The sequence below is a fragment of the Hemibagrus wyckioides genome, linkage group LG06 (genome assembly GCF_019097595.1).
Source record: "Hemibagrus wyckioides isolate EC202008001 linkage group LG06, SWU_Hwy_1.0, whole genome shotgun sequence".
NCBI lineage: Eukaryota > Metazoa > Chordata > Actinopteri > Siluriformes > Bagridae > Hemibagrus > Hemibagrus wyckioides.
In genome coordinates this window covers 33,360,851-33,383,591 of record NC_080715.1, presented here as the reverse complement: position 1 = coordinate 33,383,591, position 22,741 = coordinate 33,360,851, and the positions used below count along the sequence as shown (strand labels likewise).

The 22,741-nt window shown below is 38.6% G+C and overlaps 1 protein-coding gene across 20 annotated transcripts in view; it reads right to left on the bottom strand.

Annotated features, from left to right (window-relative positions):
* The window catches only part of adgrg6 (adhesion G protein-coupled receptor G6), a 58,630-nt gene that overhangs the window by 1,635 nt on the left and 34,254 nt on the right, over positions 1-22,741 (bottom strand). For 14 of the 20 annotated variants that reach the window (XM_058391973.1, XM_058391975.1, XM_058391976.1 and 11 more), the window contains 19 exons: positions 17,150-17,223; positions 17,004-17,056; positions 16,879-16,920; positions 16,640-16,773; positions 16,148-16,262; positions 15,954-16,042; positions 15,666-15,867; positions 15,096-15,261; positions 14,789-14,929; positions 14,595-14,612; positions 13,494-13,613; positions 13,307-13,349; positions 13,097-13,203; positions 12,145-12,272; positions 11,638-11,906; positions 11,306-11,408; positions 1,301-1,584; positions 1,013-1,114; positions 650-805 (listed from right to left, as the gene is read on the bottom strand). In XM_058391973.1, the coding sequence (XP_058247956.1) occupies positions 650-805; positions 1,013-1,114; positions 1,301-1,584; positions 11,306-11,408; positions 11,638-11,906; positions 12,145-12,272; positions 13,097-13,203; positions 13,307-13,349; positions 13,494-13,613; positions 14,595-14,612; positions 14,789-14,929; positions 15,096-15,261; positions 15,666-15,867; positions 15,954-16,042; positions 16,148-16,262; positions 16,640-16,773; positions 16,879-16,920; positions 17,004-17,056; positions 17,150-17,223 (2,346 nt within the window). The other 6 variants (XM_058391989.1, XM_058391971.1, XM_058391972.1 and 3 more) reach the window with 4 other exon arrangements.

The window sequence follows — 22,741 nt, the reverse complement described above, 5'->3', positions numbered from 1 at the left end:
CTACACACCAGAACAAAGCTTCAGGACACTATAAATAACCTCACGGTCATTTTCTAGTCCAGTGCAATGAGGTTTAATCAACATTACAGTATCACAACTACACACACACACTAAAATACAAATACACAAGTATAACCAAACCAAGTAATGTTAACAGAGTTAGAGAAGAAGTTAACACTGATTAAAAACTGATTAAAAATAAGCCCACAGAAGTGACCAGTCACTGCATGCTATTAAAGAGAACTCTATTAAAAGCTCAGTTCTGCTGCTCATCTTCATGACACTGATCCTATCGGTCACTGTGGCTTTAAATTTACTCACTGATGAGAGAAACAACACTGTTAATGTTACTGCTGGACGTCTGCAGTATAAATGCACATGACTGCATGTTAAAGGAGTTAAAGGAACCATGATGTAAAGGATTAAAGAATAAACCAATTTCTTACATGAACGGCTTCACGCACCTGAACATCATGCCGTACTCTAGAACCCACAAACAACTGTGGCGTTAGACAAAAACATCGCTAATTCTCAACAGTTTGTATTGTAAGATCCACGAGTCTGAAGCGTAAAACGTGTGTCGGGTGATTTTCATACTAACATCAAATTAGCCGAAATTTATGAATTTATGAAATTTATTTACACTCACCTGAACTGCTGTGTCGCTTCGCGAAAGGGTTCAGCGTGACCCGAGCTCTGGATGTCCAGTTGACCGTGGTGGAGCCGTACGAGCTGGAGGACAGCGACTTCCCGATATTATCTGAGCTAACCTTCTTGGTGTTGTTTGTAGCAGTCTTGCTCCAGTCTGTAAGAATTAGCCAAACGTTACCAGCTGAAGGGGAAGGTACTGGAACAGAACAGAACAACTACAGCAACCTTCAGGTCATTAACCCTTGACATCACTCATGATTCATCACCTGGTTTTGTCTTAATAAATATTCCAACTCATCTAAATCTATAAAGACTGTTAACAGTCATCTAAAAAGTTCCCAAAAGATCCATGTTGAGATACCTGAATTGTCCGCTAAGCGTAACTTCCCACAGCATAAATATCTTCTCCACTGCTTCTGCACGTTTTCTTTCAGAGCACAATGGAATATAAAGATGAACAATCCTGTTGGAGAGATAAGATGTTTGTTTGTTTGCTTGTATTTATGGTAAACATCTAAACAGGAAATAGATTCCGAGAGACAGGTTGTAACTGTCAGAAGGATCGTCCTACTCTGAACCATGTCCAGATTCATCAAAAACGATGGATTTAAAGCACTTTGTGTTCCAGAAGAAGAGTTATTTGACGCACCTTGCAGCGAGTTGAAAATGGAGAAGAGGTACATGAAGGCCAGATTGACCGGTCCCCAGGCGAAGAAGGCAAAGCCCCAGGTCATGCCGAGTAGGAAGGTGAGGCTGATGACGCTGCGCAGGTTACGCAGCACTTCCTCTTGAAGCGTGCGGTTGTTCCGTTTTCCGTTCCTGCCGCAGATCTGCATCATCACCACGATGAACATGGCCACGTTCAGGAGGAAGATGACGCAGAAGTAGGACACACACGTGACGTAGAACACCACCTTACTCCTGATCCAGCAGCTGATCACACACCAGGCATCAGAATCACTTCACTGACCAGTCTGATCTAACCATGTAGTGTGTTTATCTACTGTGTGTAGTGTTGTGTATTGTAGCGTAGTGTAGTGCTGTGTAGTGTAGCGTAGTGTAGTGTTGTGTAGTGTAGCGTAGTGTAGTGTAGCTTTGTGCATAGCAGTGTGTATATCTACAGTGTGTAGTGTAGTGTTGTGTAGCATAGAGTAGTACAGTGTTGTGTAGTGTTGTGTAGCATAGAGTAGTGTAGTGTTGTGTAGCATAGTGTTGTGTAGTGTAGTGCTGTGTAGCGTAGTGTAGCATAGTGTAGTGTTGTGTTGTGTAATGTTGGGTAGTGTTGTGTAGCATAGTGTTGTGTAGTGTAGCATAGAGTAGTTTAGTGTAGTGTAGTGTAGTAAAGTATAGTGTTGTGTAGCATAGTGTAGTGTAGTGTAGCATAGCGTTGTGTAGCATAGTGTAGTGTTGTGTAGCATAATGTTGCATAGTGTAGTGTAGTGTTATGTAGCATTGTGCATAGCAGTGCATATATCTACAGTGTGTAGTGTAAGGCAGTGTAGTGTTGTGTAGAATATTGTAGCATAGTGTAGTGTAGTGTTGTGTAGAATATTGTAGCATAGTGTAGTGTAGTGTAGTGTTGTGTAGAATATTGTAGCATAGTGTAGTGTAGTGTAGTGTTGTGTAGAATATTGTAGCATAGTGTAGTGTAGTGTTGTGTAGTGTAGTGTAGTGTTGTGTAGAATATTGTAGCATAGTGTAGTGTAGTGTAGTGTTGTGTAGAATATTGTAGCATAGTGTAGTGTAGTGTTGTGTAGAATATTGTAGCATAGTGTAGTGTAGTGTAGTGTTGTGTAGAATATTGTAGCATAGTGTAGTGTAGTGTAGTGTTGTGTAGTGTTGTGTAGAATATTGTAGCATAGTGTAGTGTAGTGTAGTGTTGTGTAGAATATTGTAGCATAGTGTAGTGTAGTGTTGTGTAGAATATTGTAGCATAGTGTAGTGTAGTGTAGTGTAGAATATTGTAGCATAGTGTAGTGTAGTGTAGTGTTGTGTAGAATATTGTAGCATAGTGTAGTGTAGTGTTGTGTAGAATATTGTAGCATAGTGTAGTGTAGTGTAGTGTTGTGTAGAATATTGTAGCATAGTGTAGTGTAGTGTTGTGTAGAATATTGTAGCATAGTGTAGTGTAGTGTAGAATATTGTAGCATAGTGTAGTGTAGTGTAGTGTTGTGTAGAATATTGTAGCATAGTGTAGTGTAGTGTAGAATATTGTAGCATAGTGTAGTGTAGTGTTGTGTAGAATATTGTAGCATAGTGTAGTGTTGTGTAGAATATTGTAGCATAGTGTAGTGTAGTGTTGTGTAGAATATTGTAGCATAGTGTAGTGTAGTGTTGTGTAGAATATTGTAGCATAGTGTAGTGTAGTGTTGTGTAGAATATTGTAGCATAGTGTAGTGTAGTGTAGTGTTGTGTAGAATATTGTAGCATAGTGTAGTGTAGTGTTGTGTAGAATATTGTAGCATAGTGTAGTGTAGTGTTGTGTAGAATATTGTAGCATAGTGTAGTGTAGTGTTGTGTAGAATATTGTAGCATAGTGTAGTGTAGTGTAGTGTTGTGTAGAATATTGTAGCATAGTGTAGTGTAGTGTTGTGTAGAATATTGTAGCATAGTGTAGTGTAGTGTAGTGTTGTGTAGAATATTGTAGCATAGTGTAGTGTAGTGTAGTGTTGTGTAGAATATTGTAGCATAGTGTAGTGTAGTGTAGTGTAGTGTAGAATATTGTAGCATAGTGTAGTGTAGTGTTGTGTAGAATATTGTAGCATAGTGTAGTGTAGTGTTGTGTAGAATATTGTAGCATAGTGTAGTGTAGTGTTGTGTAGAATATTGTAGCATAGTGTAGTGTAGTGTTGTGTAGAATATTGTAGCATAGTGTATTGTAGTGTAGTGTTGTGTAGAATATTGTAGCATAGTGTAGTGTAGTGTTGTGTAGAATATTGTAGCATAGTGTAGTGTAGTGTAGTGTTGTGTAGAATATTGTAGCATAGTGTAGTGTTGTGTAGAATATTGTAGCATAGTGTAGTGTAGTGTAGTGTAGTGTAGAATATTGTAGCATAGTTTAGTGTAGTGTTGTGTAGAATATTGTAGCATAGTGTAGTGTAGTGTAGTGTAGTGTAGAATATTGTAGCATAGTGTAGTGTAGTGTTGTGTAGAATATTGTAGCATAGTGTAGTGTAGTGTTGTGTAGAATATTGTAGCATAGTGTAGTGTAGTGTAGTGTAGTGTAGAATATTGTAGCATAGTGTAGTGTAGTGTAGTGTTGTGTAGAATATTGTAGCATAGTGTAGTGTAGTGTTGTGTAGAATATTGTAGCATAGTGTAGTGTTGTGTAGAATATTGTAGCATAGTGTAGTGTAGTGTAGTGTAGAATATTGTAGCATAGTTTAGTGTAGTGTAGTGTTGTGTAGAATATTGTAGCATAGTGTAGTGCAGTGTAGTGTTGTGTAGAATATTGTAGCATAGCGTAGTGTTGTGTAGAATATTGTAGCATAGTGTAGTGCAGTGTAGTGTAGAATATTGTAGCATAGTGTAGTGTATTGTAGTGTAGAATATTGTAGCATAGTGTAGTGTATTGTAGTGTAGAATATTGTAGCATAGTGTAGTGTATTGTAGTGTTGTGTAGAATATTGTAGCATAGTGTAGTGTATTGTAGTGTTGTGTAGAATATTGTAGCATAGTGTAGTGTACTGTAGTGTAGAATATTGTAGCATAGTGTAGTGTAGTGTTGTGTAGAATATTGTAGCATAGTGTAGTGTAGTGTTGTGTAGAATATTGTAGCATAGTGTAGTGTAGTGTTGTGTAGAATATTGTAGCATAGTGTAGTGTAGTGTAGTGTTGTGTAGAATATTGTAGCATAGTGTAGTGTAGTGTTGTGTAGAATATTGTAGCATAGTGTAGTGTAGTGTTGTGTAGAATATTGTAGCATAGTGTAGTGTAGTGTAGTGTTGTGTAGAATATTGTAGCATAGTGTAGTGTAGTGTTGTGTAGAATATTGTAGCATAGTGTAGTGTAGTGTAGTGTTGTGTAGAATATTGTAGCACAGTGTAGTGTAGTGTTGTGTAGAATATTGTAGCATAGTGTAGTGTAGTGTAGTGTTGTGTAGAATATTGTAGCATAGTGTAGTGTATTGTAGTGTTGTGTAGAATATTGTAGCATAGTGTAGTGTACTGTAGTGTAGAATATTGTAGCATAGTGTAGTGTAGTGTTGTGTAGAATATTGTAGCATAGTGTAGTGTAGTGTTGTGTAGAATATTGTAGCATAGTGTAGTGGTGTAGTGTAGAATATTGTAGCATAGTGTAGTGTATTGTAGTGTAGAATATTGTAACATAGTGTAGTGTAGTGTAGTGTTGTGTAGAATATTGTAGCATAGTGTAGTGTAGTGTTGTGTAGAATATTGTAGCATAGTGTAGTGTAGTGTAGTGTTGTGTAGAATATTGTAGCATAGTGTAGTGTAGTGTTGTGTAGAATATTGTAGCATAGTGTAGTGTAGTGTAGTGTTGTGTAGAATATTGTAGCATAGTGTAGTGTAGTGTTGTGTAGAATATTGTAGCATAGTGTAGTGTAGTGTAGTGTAGAATATTGTAGCATAGTGTAGTGTAGTGTTGTGTAGAATATTGTAGCATAGTGTAGTGTATTGTAGTGTAGAATATTGTAGCATAGTGTAGTGTAGTGTTGTGTAGAATATTGTAGCATAGTGTAGTGTATTGTAGTGTAGAATATTGTAACATAGTGTAGTGTAGTGTAGTGTAGAATATTGTAGCATAGTGTAGTGTAGTGTTGTGTAGAATATTGTAGCATAGTGTAGTGTAGTGTAGAATATTGTAGCATAGTGTAGTGTAGTGTAGAATATTGTAGCATAGTGCAGTGTAGTGTTGTGTAGAATATTGTAGCATAGTGTAGTGTATTATAGTGTAGAATATTGTAGCATAGTGTAGTGTAGTGTTGTGTAGAATATTGTAGCATAGTGTAGTGTAGTGTAGAATATTGTAGCATAGTGTAGTGTACTGTAGTGTAGAATATTGTAGCATAGTGTAGTGTAGTGTTGTGTAGAATATTGTAGCATAGTGTAGTGTAGTGTTGTGTAGAATATTGTAGCATAGTGTAGTGGTGTAGTGTAGAATATTGTAGCATAGTGTAGTGTATTGTAGTGTAGAATATTGTAACATAGTGTAGTGTAGTGTAGTGTAGAATATTGTAGCATAGTGTAGTGTAGTGTTGTGTAGAATATTGTAGCATAGTGTAGTGTAGTGTAGTGTAGAATATTGTAGCATAGTGTAGTGTAGTGTTGTGTAGAATATTGTAGCATAGTGTAGTGTATTGTAGTGTAGAATATTGTAGCATAGTGTAGTGTAGTGTTGTGTAGAATATTGTAGCATAGTGTAGTGTATTGTAGTGTAGAATATTGTAACATAGTGTAGTGTAGTGTAGTGTAGAATATTGTAGCATAGTGTAGTGTAGTGTTGTGTAGAATATTGTAGCATAGTGTAGTGTAGTGTAGAATATTGTAGCATAGTGTAGTGTAGTGTAGAATATTGTAGCATAGTGCAGTGTAGTGTTGTGTAGAATATTGTAGCATAGTGTAGTGTATTGTAGTGTAGAATATTGTAGCATAGTGTAGTGTAGTGTAGAATATTGTAGCATAGTGTACTGTTGTGTAGAATATTGTAGCATAGTGCAGTGTAGTGTTGTGTAGAATATTGTAGCATAGTGTAGTGTATTGTAGTGTAGAATATTGTAGCATAGTGTAGTGTAGAATATTGTAGCATAGTGTAGTGTAGTGTTGTGTAGAATATTGTAGCATAGTGTAGTGTATTGTAGTGTAGAATATTGTAACATAGTGTAGTGTAGTGTAGAATATTGTAACATAGTGTAGTGTAGTGTTGTGTAGAATATTGTAGCATAGTGTAGTGTAGTGTAGAATATTGTAGCATAGTGTAGTGTTGTGTAGAATATTGTAGCATAGTGCAGTGTAGTGTTGTGTAGAATATTGTAGCATAGTGTAGTGTATTGTAGTGTAGAATATTGTAGCATAGTGTAGTGTAGTGTAGAATATTGTAGCATAGTGTAGTGTAGTGTAGAATATTGTAGCATAGTGTAGTGTAGTGTAGAATATTGTAGCATAGTGTAGTGTATTGTAGTGTTGTGTAGAATATTGTAGCATAGTGTAGTGTACTGTAGTGTAGAATATTGTAGCATAGTGTAGTGTAGTGTTGTGTAGAATATTGTAGCATAGTGTAGTGTAGTGTTGTGTAGAATATTGTAGCATAGTGTAGTGTAGTGTTGTGTAGAATATTGTAGCATAGTGTAGTGTAGTGTAGTGTTGTGTAGAATATTGTAGCATAGTGTAGTGTAGTGTTGTGTAGAATATTGTAGCATAGTGTAGTGTAGTGTTGTGTAGAATATTGTAGCATAGTGTAGTGTAGTGTAGTGTTGTGTAGAATATTGTAGCATAGTGTAGTGTAGTGTTGTGTAGAATATTGTAGCATAGTGTAGTGTAGTGTAGTGTTGTGTAGAATATTGTAGCATAGTGTAGTGTAGTGTTGTGTAGAATATTGTAGCATAGTATAGTGTAGTGTAGTGTTGTGTAGAATATTGTAGCATAGTGTAGTGTATTGTAGTGTTGTGTAGAATATTGTAGCATAGTGTAGTGTACTGTAGTGTAGAATATTGTAGCATAGTGTAGTGTAGTGTTGTGTAGAATATTGTAGCATAGTGTAGTGTAGTGTTGTGTAGAATATTGTAGCATAGTGTAGTGGTGTAGTGTTGTGTAGAATATTGTAGCATAGTGTAGTGTAGTGTAGTGTTGTGTAGAATATTGTAGCATAGTGTAGTGTATTGTAGTGTAGAATATTGTAACATAGTGTAGTGTAGTGTAGTGTTGTGTAGAATATTGTAGCATAGTGTAGTGTAGTGTTGTGTAGAATATTGTAGCATAGTGTAGTGTAGTGTAGTGTTGTGTAGAATATTGTAGCATAGTGTAGTGTAGTGTTGTGTAGAATATTGTAGCATAGTGTAGTGTAGTGTAGTGTTGTGTAGAATATTGTAGCATAGTGTAGTGTAGTGTTGTGTAGAATATTGTAGCATAGTGTAGTGTAGTGTAGTGTAGAATATTGTAGCATAGTGTAGTGTAGTGTTGTGTAGAATATTGTAGCATAGTGTAGTGTATTGTAGTGTAGAATATTGTAGCATAGTGTAGTGTAGTGTTGTGTAGAATATTGTAGCATAGTGTAGTGTATTGTAGTGTAGAATATTGTAACATAGTGTAGTGTAGTGTAGTGTAGAATATTGTAGCATAGTGTAGTGTAGTGTTGTGTAGAATATTGTAGCATAGTGTAGTGTAGTGTAGAATATTGTAGCATAGTGTAGTGTAGTGTAGAATATTGTAGCATAGTGCAGTGTAGTGTTGTGTAGAATATTGTAGCATAGTGTAGTGTATTATAGTGTAGAATATTGTAGCATAGTGTAGTGTAGTGTTGTGTAGAATATTGTAGCATAGTGTAGTGTAGTGTAGAATATTGTAGCATAGTGTAGTGTACTGTAGTGTAGAATATTGTAGCATAGTGTAGTGTAGTGTTGTGTAGAATATTGTAGCATAGTGTAGTGTAGTGTTGTGTAGAATATTGTAGCATAGTGTAGTGGTGTAGTGTAGAATATTGTAGCATAGTGTAGTGTATTGTAGTGTAGAATATTGTAACATAGTGTAGTGTAGTGTAGTGTAGAATATTGTAGCATAGTGTAGTGTAGTGTTGTGTAGAATATTGTAGCATAGTGTAGTGTAGTGTAGTGTAGAATATTGTAGCATAGTGTAGTGTAGTGTTGTGTAGAATATTGTAGCATAGTGTAGTGTATTGTAGTGTAGAATATTGTAGCATAGTGTAGTGTAGTGTTGTGTAGAATATTGTAGCATAGTGTAGTGTATTGTAGTGTAGAATATTGTAACATAGTGTAGTGTAGTGTAGTGTAGAATATTGTAGCATAGTGTAGTGTAGTGTTGTGTAGAATATTGTAGCATAGTGTAGTGTAGTGTAGAATATTGTAGCATAGTGTAGTGTAGTGTAGAATATTGTAGCATAGTGCAGTGTAGTGTTGTGTAGAATATTGTAGCATAGTGTAGTGTATTGTAGTGTAGAATATTGTAGCATAGTGTAGTGTAGTGTAGAATATTGTAGCATAGTGTACTGTTGTGTAGAATATTGTAGCATAGTGCAGTGTAGTGTTGTGTAGAATATTGTAGCATAGTGTAGTGTATTGTAGTGTAGAATATTGTAGCATAGTGTAGTGTAGAATATTGTAGCATAGTGTAGTGTAGTGTTGTGTAGAATATTGTAGCATAGTGTAGTGTATTGTAGTGTAGAATATTGTAACATAGTGTAGTGTAGTGTAGAATATTGTAGCATAGTGTAGTGTAGTGTTGTGTAGAATATTGTAGCATAGTGTAGTGTAGTGTAGAATATTGTAGCATAGTGTAGTGTAGTGTAGAATATTGTAGCATAGTGCAGTGTAGTGTTGTGTAGAATATTGTAGCATAGTGTAGTGTATTGTAGTGTAGAATATTGTAGCATAGTGTAGTGTAGTGTAGAATATTGTAGCATAGTGTAGTGTAGTGTAGAATATTGTAGCATAGTGTAGTGTAGTGTAGAATATTGTAGCATAGTGTAGTGTAGTGTAGTGTAGTGTAGCGTAGTGTAGTGTAGCTTTGTGCATAGCAGTGTGTATATCTACAGTGTGTAGTGTAGTGTTGTGTAGCATAGAGTAGTATAGTGTTGTGTAGTGTTGTGTAGCATAGAGTAGTGTAGTGTTGTGTAGCATAGTGTTGTGTAGTGTAGTGCTGTGTAGCGTAGTGTAGCATAGTGTAGTGTAGTGTTGTGTAGTGTTGGGTAGTGTTGTGTAGCATAGTGTTGTGTAGTGTTGAGTAGTGTTGTGTAGCATAGTGTTGTGTAGTGTAGTGCTGTGTAGCATAGTGTAGTGTAGTGTTGTGTAGCATAGTGTTGTGTAGTGTAGTGTAGTGCTGTAGTGTGTAGTGTAGTGCTGTATAGTGTAGTGTAGTGTTGTGTAGTGCAGTGTAGCATATTGTAGCATAGAGTAGTTTAGTGTAGTGTAGTGTAGTGAAGTATAGTGTTGTGTAGCATAATGTTGCATAGTGTAGTGTAGTGTTATGTAGCATTGTGCATAGCTGTGCATATATCTACAGTGTGTAGTGTAATGTAGTGTAGCGTAGAGTAGTGCTGTGTAGCATAGTGTAGTGTAGTGCTGTGTAGCTTTGTGCATAGCAGTGTGTATATCTACAGTGTGTAGTGTAGTGTTGTGTAGTGTAGTGTAAAGTAGTGTAGGGTTGTGTAGCATAGAGTAGTTTAGTGTAGTATAGTGTTGTGTAGTGTAGTATAGTGTTGTGTAGCATAGAATAGTATAGTGTAGTGAAGTGTAGTGTAGTGTTGTGTAGAATATTATAGCATAGTGTAGTGCAGTGTTGTGTAGAATATTGTAGCATAGTGTAGTGTTGTGTAGAATATTGTAGCATAGTGTAGTGTTGTGTAGAATATTGTAGCATAGTGTAGTGTAGTGTTGTGTAGAATATTGTAGCATAGTGTAGTGTAGTGTAGTGTTGTGTAGAATATTGTAGCATAGTGTAGTGTAGTGTTGTGTAGTGTTGTGTAGAATATTGTAGCATAGTGTAGTGCAGTGTAGTGTTGTGTAGAATATTGTAGCATAGTGTAGTGTAGTGTAGTGTTGTGTAGAATATTGTAGCATAGTGTAGCATAGTGTAGTGTTGTGTAGAATATTGTAGCATAGTGTAGTGTGGTGTTGTATAGAATATTGTAGCATAATGTAGTGTAGTGTAGTGTTGTGTAGAATATTGTAGCATAGTGTAGTGCAGTGTAGTGTTGTGTATAATATTGTAGCATAGTGTAGTGTAGTGTTGTGTAGAATATTGTAGCATAGTGTAGTGTAGTGTTGTGTAGAATATTGTAGCATAGTGTAGTGCAGTGTAGTGTTGTGTAGAATATTGTAGCATAGTGTAGTGTGGTGTTGTATAGAATATTGTAGCATAATGTAGTGTAGTGTAGTGTTGTGTAGAATATTGTAGCATAGTGTAGTGCAGTGTAGTGTTGTGTAGAATATTGTAGCATAGTGTAGTGTAGTGTTGTGTAGAATATTGTAGCATAGTGTAGTGTAGTGTTGTGTAGTGCAGTGTAGTGTTGTGTAGAATATTGTAGCATAGTGTAGTGTAGTGTAGTGTTGTGTAGAATATTGTAGCATAGTGTAGTGTAGTGTTGTGTAGTGCAGTGTAGTGTTGTGTAGCATGGTGTAGCATAGTGTAGTGTAGTGTTATGTAGCATTGTGCATAGCAGTGCATAAATCTACAGTGTGTAGTGTTGTGTAGCATTGTATATTGTGTACATCTACAGTGTGTATTGTAGTGTAGTGTTGTGTAATGTCGTGTAGTGTGTATATCTACAGTGTGTAGTTTAGTGTTGCGTAGTGTGTATATCTACAGTGTGCAGTGTTGTGTAGTGTTATGTAGTGTGTATATCTACAGTGTGCAGTGTTGTGTAGTGTTATGTAGTGTGTATATCTACAGTGTGCAGTGTTGTGTAGTGTTATGTAGTGTGTATATGTACAGTGTGTATGTTTTCATGTATGTATCAAACTTACAATTCCGATAATCCCTGGCCACTTGCTCCTTTTCCATAAAACTCTTTTCCATAGGAATTTTTATCAGAAGCCAAAACCAGAGCTACAATCACAGCTGGAAGACCTGAATACAGATGTTATAAATATTTTATAATAGAGTTTTATTACATCATGGAGAAGAAATACACAGCAGTAATTACACAGGAGTAAATCTGTGACAGAGACTGATGAGGATGATCATCTCTCACTCTAATGTAGAATTATTTCTAATGTATCAGTGATGATGTTCTTATAAGATTCTATAGATTAGACTGTAAATGTAGAAGTGGGCGGGGCTTAGTGAGGTGACTTACCCCATCCAACAATGCAGAACTTGAGGATGTACCTCCGGATGTAGGTGTTGAAGACCTTGACCAGGGCGATGTACATGTGGACGGATTCAAGGCCCATCCAGGTGAACGAGGTCAGCAGGAAGAAGTGCAGGAAGGCAGCTACGGCCATGCACAGACCCTGCATCTCATAGGAAGCCAGCCAGCCGTCCAGGAGGAATGTCATGTTGAGGAAGAGCAGCGAGGTGCTCAGGTTCATCAGGATCTTCGACGGATAATCTCGACGCAGTTTCCTGCAATTTCAGCATCAGTGTGTGTGTCAGTGTTATCTCACAAGGTCTCACACATCAACTAATCATCAATCAAGATACAAGAACTCCACATGTAATCTCTTCTCTTTAAAACATCTGGCCACAGGTGCACACATCATCTAAAGACCAGAACATGAGAACGCTTTTCTTCTCACAGATCTTTCAGATCATTCCTAGCTTTGGATATGAACGAACACAAAGTTGTGGAAAAGTAACTCACTCGAAGGCAACATAAGTTAGGATGGTTACAGCTGAAAAGATGGCTGACACGCCACAGCCAATGTACGTGATGAAGGTGAGAATCTTGGTGTTCTTCTCGTCTGTATTTACTGAAGCTCCACTCAGGTCCTACACAAGCACACAGAAGATCAAACCCAAAAGAGTTCTCTACTGCTGACCTTCTCCATCCAGGAAGATGCATAGGGAAATGTTTTAAATGCCAAGTTTTAAAAACTTGTGGGCAGTTTACATTTTTACTGGTATGTTTTTACAGAGTTCCAAACTGTGAAACTGTCTGTCTGCCTGTCTGTCTATCTGACTGACCAACTGTCTGACTGGTCTGTCTGTTTGTCTGTCTCTCTGACTGTCTGTCTGTCTGTCTTACTGTTTGTCTGACAGATCGACTGTCTGTCTGACTGTCTCTCATCTGACTGACCAACTATCTGACTGTCTGTCTGTCTCTCTGACTGACCAACTGTCTGACTGTCTGTCTATCTGACTCACCAACTGTCTGTCTGTCTGTCTGTCTGTTTGTCTAACTGTTTGTCTGTCTGATTGTCTGACTGATCAACTGTTTGTGTGACTGTCTGTTTGAGTGTCTGATTGATTGACTGCCTGATTGACCAATTGTCTGTCTGTCTGGACAGGCAGACTGTCTGTCTGTCTGACTGTCTGTTTGACTGACTAATTCACTTTCTATCTGACTGACCAATTGTCTGTCTGTCTGTCTATTTGACTGTCTGATTGATCAACTGTCTGTCTGACTGATTGACTGTCTATCTGAATTGTCTCTCTGCCTGTATGACTGTCCGTCTGACTGATCGATATCTGTCTGTCTGCTTGTCTGTTTGTCTGACTGCCCGACTATCTGTCTGTCTGCCTGTCTGTCTGTCTGTCTCATTATAATTTTGATGACTGAGTTAAACCCAGAATAAACAGGAGATGTATCTCACCATCAGAACCCCAAAGTGTGTTAAATGGTCACACAGGCAGACTGTCTTGTTGCTGTTGGACTCTGGGCTGACCCGACACCCCTCACTGTTCCAGCCTCCTGTGCCATCTACAGAACAGAATAATTCAGAGTGATGCTGCGCTCTGACCCACACACACACAGAGGAAAGAAAACATACACTTTAGCTCAGGAACTAATATAACACACTTACTTTTGATGCTGAAATCCCAAAACACACACAATCGGTTCTGATTCTGGTAAAAAAAAAAAAAAAAAATTAAAAAAAGCTGAAGGTTTCGAGTTCATTACGAACAGTTTCATAGCAACTATGTGAGTAACACAGCAGAAGGACAGCAGAATCTGTCATGCGTCCATTCCAGTGGCAGAAGGACTGATACCTGATTCTGCAGGTGAGCAATCTCTATTTGCACGGGATCTTTAAGATTACTGATGGAAAAGTTTCCCACGCTGCTGGCCACCACATAGCTGTTCAAGGACAGGTTGTTGTTCTGCTGGTCCTAGAGGCAGGTACACAATAAATACACATTAATCTTCATGTTTATATTAAATCCTGGGTTTAGTGGATTAGATTAGATATTAGATTAGTGACACATGAGAGCAATAATCAGGGATTTGTAAAAGCTGTTTCATTCACACCGTAATGTTTTTCATTGTCTGTGTGAAACAGATGTTTCTTGTCATTTAAAGCTTAAGTGTGACATTTACAGACTTTATTGTGTACTGTTTCAGACTAAAGTGCTAGTGTGAAAGTCCCTGAGGTCAGTTCTTTTACAGAGGACTGAGTGTGTGATCTCCCTGTGTGTGTATGGATCAGAATCATTCTCTTTACACTCTTTAGTGTAATAAACCAGTAATAAGTCAGATTAATAAAAAAAATCTCTCTTTTTGGTCAGAGATCCCTGATATTTGCTGGTTTTAAGGTCACACTTACCAAATAAGTGTTTTTATACAAGTATTATTAATAAAGAAACAGAAGACTTGTTATATATGACAAAAATATAAGTAAAATATTAGATCCTGACTGCTGTAAACACATCGACTTTGTGGCATGTAAATGTGACATCAGTGTGACATCAATGTGACATCAGAGTGACGTCAAAGTGGCATCAGAGTGACATCAGAGTGGCATCAGAGTGACATAGACTGGCATCAGAGTGACGTCAGAATGACATCAGAATGACGTAAACGTGACATCAGAGTGACATAGACTGGCATCAGAGTGACGTCAGAATGACATCAGAATGACGTAAGCGTGACATCAGAGTGACATCAGCGTGACAGACTGATGTAAGATTGATGTCAGAGTGACATCAATGAGACTTCAGAGTGATGTCAGAGTGACATCAGAGTGAACTCATATTAATATGTATTTAAGGCAAACAAACATCAGTTTTCACTAATATCTTGCTGAAACATGTGTTATACATATCACAGGTTATATGTTAGTTTACACAATGATGTGGAATCTATTGCCTTACCATTAATGATCCAAAATGCTGTAGATACAAAATCCCCATCAGAAAATAGAGAAGTGAGATTTCTCATGAGGAACAATGTGTATTCAATATCATGCAGACTTTATAACTCAGATGTTACATGCTAACAATACCCTTTAATTAAAGTTTAATCCAAATACACCTGACTGTAAAAGTGGGTTTGGGTTAGCGCTCACCTGGAACAAGCCTGTTTTACTGAAGAACATGAAGTGAATTCTGGAGATGATCTCAACATCAGCCTCACTCAGGTTATGGAGCAAAGTGGCAGGGAGTGAGACACTCGCTAAAGGGTTCTGGACCTCTGACTCAAAATCGATCTGAAACAGAGAGAGCAGGAATGTACAGAAGCATGTTGTCTTCTTTTTCTAGACTAACTGTTAGAAATCAAGTTTCTTCTAAAGAGCACCAGTTCTCATTTAATCCCATGAAGAAATTGAGATATGTGACACATGCAGCCTCTGTGGACGCTACAGACAGGTGTACCTGAGGGTCTGAGGAGTTTAGAGCCATGAAGGCACTGAAATTAGCTCCGGGAAAACTGCTGGTGTTGATAGCTGAGATTCCCACTGCCAGGTTCTTGGAGGTGATGGTCAGTGAAGGACCATCAAACTCGATCTTCTGCACCAGCTTGTCCATGGTCCTCAGTGCCCTGAAAGAAAGGAAGAAAATGACACAATTTCAAAATGACACACATCGATATTCAGAAATAACTCTAAAAGAACTATTCAGAGAATTTATTTATTTTGTTTAATAAAAACTTTCAGTTCTGATCTTAAATTTAAGGTCATTATTCAGCGTGAGATCAGACTGACATCATGAAGCTGAATCATAAACACATTCTGAACTATAAGCCTTTATTAATAACATTAACTAAGATTTCATCAGTACTTGTCCATGACTAGAAGAAGGAAGGAGATAACTTCTAAGCTGAAGGAGTACTGAGTACACTGAGTGTGTGGTCAGCTTATCCTTCACAGTGTGGTCATATTTACACAAAACTCACTGCATGTGCTGGATGGAGTGAACAGTCACTATCAGCTAGAAAACACCTACATTTCTGAGTTAGCCAGCTGCACTGCCTCGGAGCTGACCATCACGTTGGAAATGATGTTGACCACAGTGGAAGCCAAGGTGAAGTTAATTCGGGCCACATTCACCAGCTTGGTCACCACGGTAACAACCTTCGACAGCTCCGCATTGGAAAGCTCGTTGTTTGTGATGTCGGCAAGTTGAACCGCTACGTCTGCAGCATTTTCTGTTTAAAAATAAAGAAAGAAAGAAAATGTGACGTAATGAATTCATCTTTATTTTAATTCAAGAGCTAAAAGAACACAATGTCACCTTGTGAAACTTCAATTTCTTCTATATCTTTGCAGTTCGTGCGGTCTGGCTGCTCCCAGAATGATGAGTAATTGTGCGGGCTGATCATGCTGAGAGAGAAAAACAAACGTCATCTCACACATCTTCAGGATCAGAAGGAAGATCTAGAGGATTTACATCTAGAATCAGTGCAGGAGTGTTGAGTGTCTACACACCATCTCCTGGACGCGTTCTGTTCTTTATACGGGAAACAGGGAATGAAATAAGTGGCTAACGGTCTGCTCTCCGGCCATTTATAATGCAGTGGCATCTCCTCCGCTGGACAGTTTTCTGGAGAAGAGACCATCGGTTAGATTACTGTGTACAAACACTGTGAATGTTATCAGGTTTACTGTCAAGTGCATAAATACTGCTTTAAGCTTCTATAGAGACTCAAATTCTGGCGCTAGCAAGTGACCAGACACAGACAGTAAACAAAATTATTAACATGTTGGTGCAAGTAAACAAAAATCACTCTAGGATTCCTAATATATAATCAGAAAAATTACTAACAAGTCATTTGAACAGAGTTTTATTGCATTTCAATATTAATCAATTCTACAAAGAATACTGAAAAACAAACAGATCATTTTGTGGTTTTGTCTGAAGATCAATAATAAAGTTTAAAAAAAATAAAATTTAAAGTGGAATTTGATGACGGTTCATACCAACTGTGTTTGCGGTGATGTTCTCTAACGTGAAGCTGGCTGCAGAAGCGCCCTTCAGCCTGTTCATGATGTCAGCATCGGTCAGAAGTTTACCTGTAGTGTTTTTATACACCAGCAGAGCCTTACAGGAGTATCTGGAAAAACAACAAGAAGTCCCATAATTCATAAGGAGTGTATCGTATGTATATAAGTGTGTACTGTATGTGTGTGCGTGTGTATAAGTAAAAGTGATGCTTTACCTCTTGACTGTCGTTCCGGAGGACTCAGTGCCAAGGAGAATGCTGGGGGAAAAAAGTGGACATAAATACACTACAACAACAACAACAAGAATGTTGATATCCAGTGACATCAGGAGGTTTCTCACCTGATATTCGTTGCATAAATAGTGTGATTCCAGTCCTGGAATGTTTGGTTCAACTGTAGAAAAGTACCAACACACAAATATCTATATATATAAACACAAATATGTTATATACACTGTATTACAGCAGATACAGAGTGGAGTCGTACCCATTGCTCTACAGCTTCATCTGTGATTTGCAGATCATCTGATAGAATTAAAGAAATCCTGTAGAAGTTAAACTCTGAAAAGTCAAATAGAAATAAAGATCAGTTTATTAACGGGAATAAACATGGCGAAAGTTAGTAGTGGTAAAAATCTTTTAGTAGTGCAGTAGACTGTGAAGCACAGCAGGAGGAAAATAAAGAGAGGACACTTTAAGAATGAAATAAACCTTAGTTAACTGATTAATCCTGTCCACTTAGCATTTACGCTTTATTGTATAATCCTGTCCAAAAATGCGTAATCTTTACTCATTTAAAGGGCCCGTATTACAGAAACCTGATTTTCTTAATCCATAGATTATAAACATAACAAAGTGGACTGCTAGTTATAAATACTGTATACAGTGGAACCTTGACATAGGAATTTAATTCGTTCTGGAAAATCTGTTCCAGCCGCCTCAAAAATATGACCAATATTCTCAATACGAAGCGTATGTAAACTGTACGGCTGTGTACAAAGAACTGACCCAAGCCAAGCATTCCATGTCAAGGGTCCTCACAGGAAGTCGTGCCACCAAGCCTGGACTAAAAATAGAACAGACCACCCATGTCACCAATCTGTCAACAAAAAAACACCCCAAAAATCACCTAGCTTTTGAACGCATGCCAAAGGCACCGATGGTAGCGTGGGTTAACTCTTTCCAACAGCTTTCACTGACTGAAAAATGTTTTCATAAAATTCGTAAACTCACTTTGGTTGGCTTCACTTGGCTTTCCACTAATGCTAACAAGTTGACATACGTGCAACTTAGCCGGCATTCAGTTCGGTATGCTGATGCATATTTCTTGCAGAATTTCAATTCTTCAAGCAAAAATTCATAAGGAAGGACATTTGTACGCCAAGGTTCCACTGTAGTTGTGATATCACTACAGCAACTTACAGAACATTTGCAGAAATGCCGAAATTAGACCACAGAGCAAATCATAATTAAAAATAAATACATCTCACTTTTGTAGAATTGCACTAGTTGGGAGACTTTCTGGAGTACCATTACAGCTTGTCTGTTTACTCAACATATAACAGTGTATTTGTGTAGCAAATATATATATATATATATATATTTATCTATTTATCTATCTATATTTATTTCCTGGTTTATTCTACACAGGTGTGCACAAGTCACAGGTCAGAGGTATTATGAGTAATTAATTCTTAAGGCAGAGTAAAAACAGGCTGTGTATTTTAAAAGGATAAAAATGGACAAGGTTTAGAATACGGGTCTTTCAAACGCTTGAGTTGTGTGAAGCAGCCTGCTGTGCCCCACAGTCATCACACGATGGCGGTCACGCTTCACAATGTTAGTGTAGGATTAGAACTCAATGCATCTCTACTCCATGCCACAACCTTCTTAGGAGACTACAGGAAGATAAACACATTCACCACAAAGCAATCTATTAAGCAGCAAGTTCTCACACAGCTCATTCTTTTAAACATGTGAAAGATCTAGAAACATTTGGTAGAGCGGTCTCCTAAGAAAGAAAACAAAAAATCAGATGGAGAAGCTACTGCAGCATGAAGAACATAGAGAAATTGGTTGGGTTTTTTTGTGTGCAAAAACTACTGTTAATATCTATCTACTTCCACTAAAACACAATCAAGATCTTTCTGAAATCTGGACAAGAGGACAAGCTGATTATTTCTCCCCGCTACACCATCATTCTGTGATCAGCAGCAAAGATATGATTGAGCTACAGGAGCTACATCTCTTTCTAAGATCTAAAGTCGTTATTGGAAAACATACTGTTCCCAGATGAAAGTCCACAATCACAAGAACTGTAAAAAAACGTTTTACATGGGCATGGGATAATTTCAGAGGTGTCTGTAGAGGTTCCATGGGTGGCATCAGTGGGCACTGAGTGTAAGTCTGCAATGACTCCCTGAGGAGGGGAAGCCAGAGGAAGCGTGCCATTTGTGGAGACAAAGGACTGGTCGTAAGCAGTCGGGGGAGATGGATGCATTTCTCTATCTGTGGTGATGGGACGAACAATCGGGACATTGTTGCTGTTGCTGGAGGGCTTTGCTGATTCATTCTCAGACCAAAAAAGCTGCTCTGTTGTTGAGAACTGAGCATGTTTAGTATCCTGAAGGTCCGCACTTACAAAGCTAGTATCCACTGGGTGAATGTCTAGAGCAAGGCTATGTACACTTGCTTCTAATGTTGAAGGCCATGACAGTCTGCTGGGAAAGGTGGAAGCACTGGGTACATGAGGAAAACCTGGCATGTGTTCATGTTGTGTATTTGGTAGATGTGGAACATCCACAGTCCAGACTGAGGTCACTGGGGAAACTGAGCTGGAGATCAGAGAGCTATCCTTACTCAGCTGCTTAGATTGTGAGATAGTGAGTGTATGGGCTCCAGTGTCCTCTGTAACGGCTGTACTGGAGATCCGACTCCTTTCAGAACTACTGGAGACAGCTGTTCTATCGTGGCTGTAAGTCCTTGATGGATTAATTGGAATTTGTGGTCTGCTAGTGCTAATGTCACTGTAGGTCCTCGTATACATGTCACTATTAGCTGATAAGTCAGGGAAAAGTTGAGTCTCTAGAATGGTGGTGGATTCATCAACATCCTCCTCAGACTGAAAAGAGTATACAGATTCATCTGCAAGTAGTTCTGAATGCTCGTGAGAGTCATCAGAATAATCTGAAGTCCTCTTTCCACTCTGAGATACAGACAGTCCTCTCTGGAAGTCCAGAGGGATGGAGTGTGAGAGGGACGGTGAGGGTAATGAGACTGACCGAGCTGCTGGATTTCCTGCATAGCCCCCTGCCTCAGTCACACTGTCCTCCTCTGTGCCTTTCAAGGCATCCAGTAAAGCAGGAGATGAGTCAAAATTGTTGTCAGAGCTGAGCGTGAGCAATCCATCGTTCCTCTGTGTTCTCATTTCAAGCTGTGAATTTAGGGGTGAGGAAGGAGAGATGTCCCACTTGTCTGTCAGGATCTCAGACCTGACAATGACAGATATATTAAAGACATGTGACAGACCCCACTGATCAACCCCTGAAGGATTATTGTCTTTTTGTCTGTATGGAGGCTCAAGAGGTCTGTTTACATGTGATGGCTCCAGACCCTGAAGTGGATCTAATGTAGACAGACCGACCACCAACGATTCAGCAACTGTACTCTCAGTGACCAAGTAGGAAGCAACAAAGCTAGGGGTATTCAAAGAGTTAAAGTTGACTGGGTTGTGAGTTGAGATTAATAGATTCTCTGATGGAGGCAGAGCCAGGTCTCCATTATCTTTTGCACCAGAGGCACGGAAGCTTTCAGAGGTGCCAAATGTTGGAGTTGAGGAAAGAGCAGCAAGTGACAGTGGACTGGGCCTGATAGTGTATTTATGATGAACCTCCACTGCAGGCACTGGGCTTGGTGCTTCTGCTCTGAAGGGATTGCTGCTTTGAGAAGGGTACTGATCGACTGTCAAAGGTTCTGTGAACAATTTTGTTTGATGAACGATATAATCAGAGGGATACTTTAGTGAGGCAGCTATGCCAGGAGTGGTTTCTGTGAATTTATACTGTTCCTCTAAAGTTCCTGTCTGCCCATGCACAATGACTGTTGGTGACAGAAGTGACACCTTGACACACCCTTGGTGATACCTTCTAACATCTGTAAAGATGCACTGAGTACCTGTTACCTCTGGGAGATCCCAGTGCACAGTTCTCATTAGACCTGAGAAGGCTGGGGGTATTGATGGTCTTGAGAGGGAGGGAGGATCTGTTGTTTGTCCAGTTAGTCTGCTCAGTCCAGATTGGTTCGTTTGCACATCTGACCCTCCTGGAGCTTTGATAAGCATCATGCTGTCCTGTGTTTCAGCTTGCTCAAAGGAGTCTTTGTCTTTGGTAGTAGGAGCACTTGCCATTTCTAACAGCGATATGTTCGGGCTAGTTGTGGCCAGACCTTCATCCAGAGAGTAAGTAGCATCGAATTCAAATAAACTGAAAAGATTTTCATCTAAATCAATATCATAGAGAAATGATTCTGAGCCAAACCCTGATGGAAAGTCGAGTTCTTCAGAGCTGTTCTCGTTGCTCTCACTCAAGTCCCACTGTGGAGTCAATGGTTTATTCTTACGATTACTGACTGATACAACCGGGAAGGACTCAACTTTTTCAGTCTGGTTATGTGGCCACAGTACGTGGGAATAAGTTGGCCTTCTAGTTGTGAAGTTAGTTTTCTTGGCATTGGTTAGAGCTTCAGGAGACACGTACGTCATGCTTTTCGTCGCTAAGGGAGGTGCTTTAGTCATATGTATAGCAGGGTATTTAGGGGCCTGTGTTACTGTGGTCTCTGGTTTCTTTCTTACAGGCCAAATGAGAGGGGTGGAGATAAAGCCAAGAGAGGTTTTGGAACTGCGACCAGAAGGAGCAACCGGAGGCTGAGAAGGAGGAGGAGCTGAGGATATAACTGCTGAGCGTGGAGGTAGCCGCAACAATGACCAAAAAATCACAGCTGTCCCTTTCTCTGTTGCAGCCAGTGGTCAGGTCAGTGGGAATGGAAAAGCAGGGTGTTATTCATCTTACTGACAAACATTATTATGACAAACATTAAACAGTTTCTGTGAGATCTGTAGATAAAAAATGTACCAAGGGTGATAGGATCCTTCATATTTTGAAGAAGTTAGTAAGTAGGAATGAGGAAATATTAGTGCTAGATTTAGATAGATTCAGCAGATTTCAGCAAATCAAGAACATCCCAGCCATGTTAGAGTTATTTATGATGAAGTCATGGAGAGACTGTGGAATATTTAGTAAGAACTGAAGTCACTTGTGATGACTAATGACAAAAAGATGGAGTGAGTACAGAAATGGAAAGGAAAGGAAATGAATGTGATGAATCTAGAGTTCATGTGGAACATTAATAACATCAATAAGTTCTTGATTAAATGACCAATTATAATGATTAAAAACACAAACCTGATTAATAAATGAATAAATGAAAATAAAACAAAACATTGTTTATGAAAATGAATTAAAAAATGTAAAAAGAATTAGGACAATGACAATTTTTTGTAACGTATTGCAGCTCTATAATCCACATAATCCAGTTCTCTCAGTTTCAAATGAGGTCATTATCACATTCAGCCAAATATCATGTTTTTCAATCTTTGATCTGATAATTACAGAGAGCGAGCCAACAGGGCAGACTTTTAGAGTTCCACCAGAATGACTCATTTTGCCTCATTTTGAGCTCAGATTTTGGCTATAGCAAGCAAGTTCATCAGTCAGGTTGTTCTACAGCTCAGGACTGGCAGCTTAATGTCCACCTAGGCAGGCAGCACAGGTTTCCAAATCCAATCCCAGAGACCACACTCAGGACAGACCCGGAAAGTGGTTCTGCTGGAACTGACTGTACTCTGAGAAGATCAAATGGAAAAGGCCAATTAATAAATAAGGAAAAAGTACAAAGAGTGGAAAAGAAAAGGATGGTGGGCTCAGTGCAGGTCCAGTGTCATAGATTGTAGAGACTTTGCTGGCCAGACCCCCAAGCACTACAGGACAGCAAATAAAAAGAGCCACCAGGACGTCCCACAGGT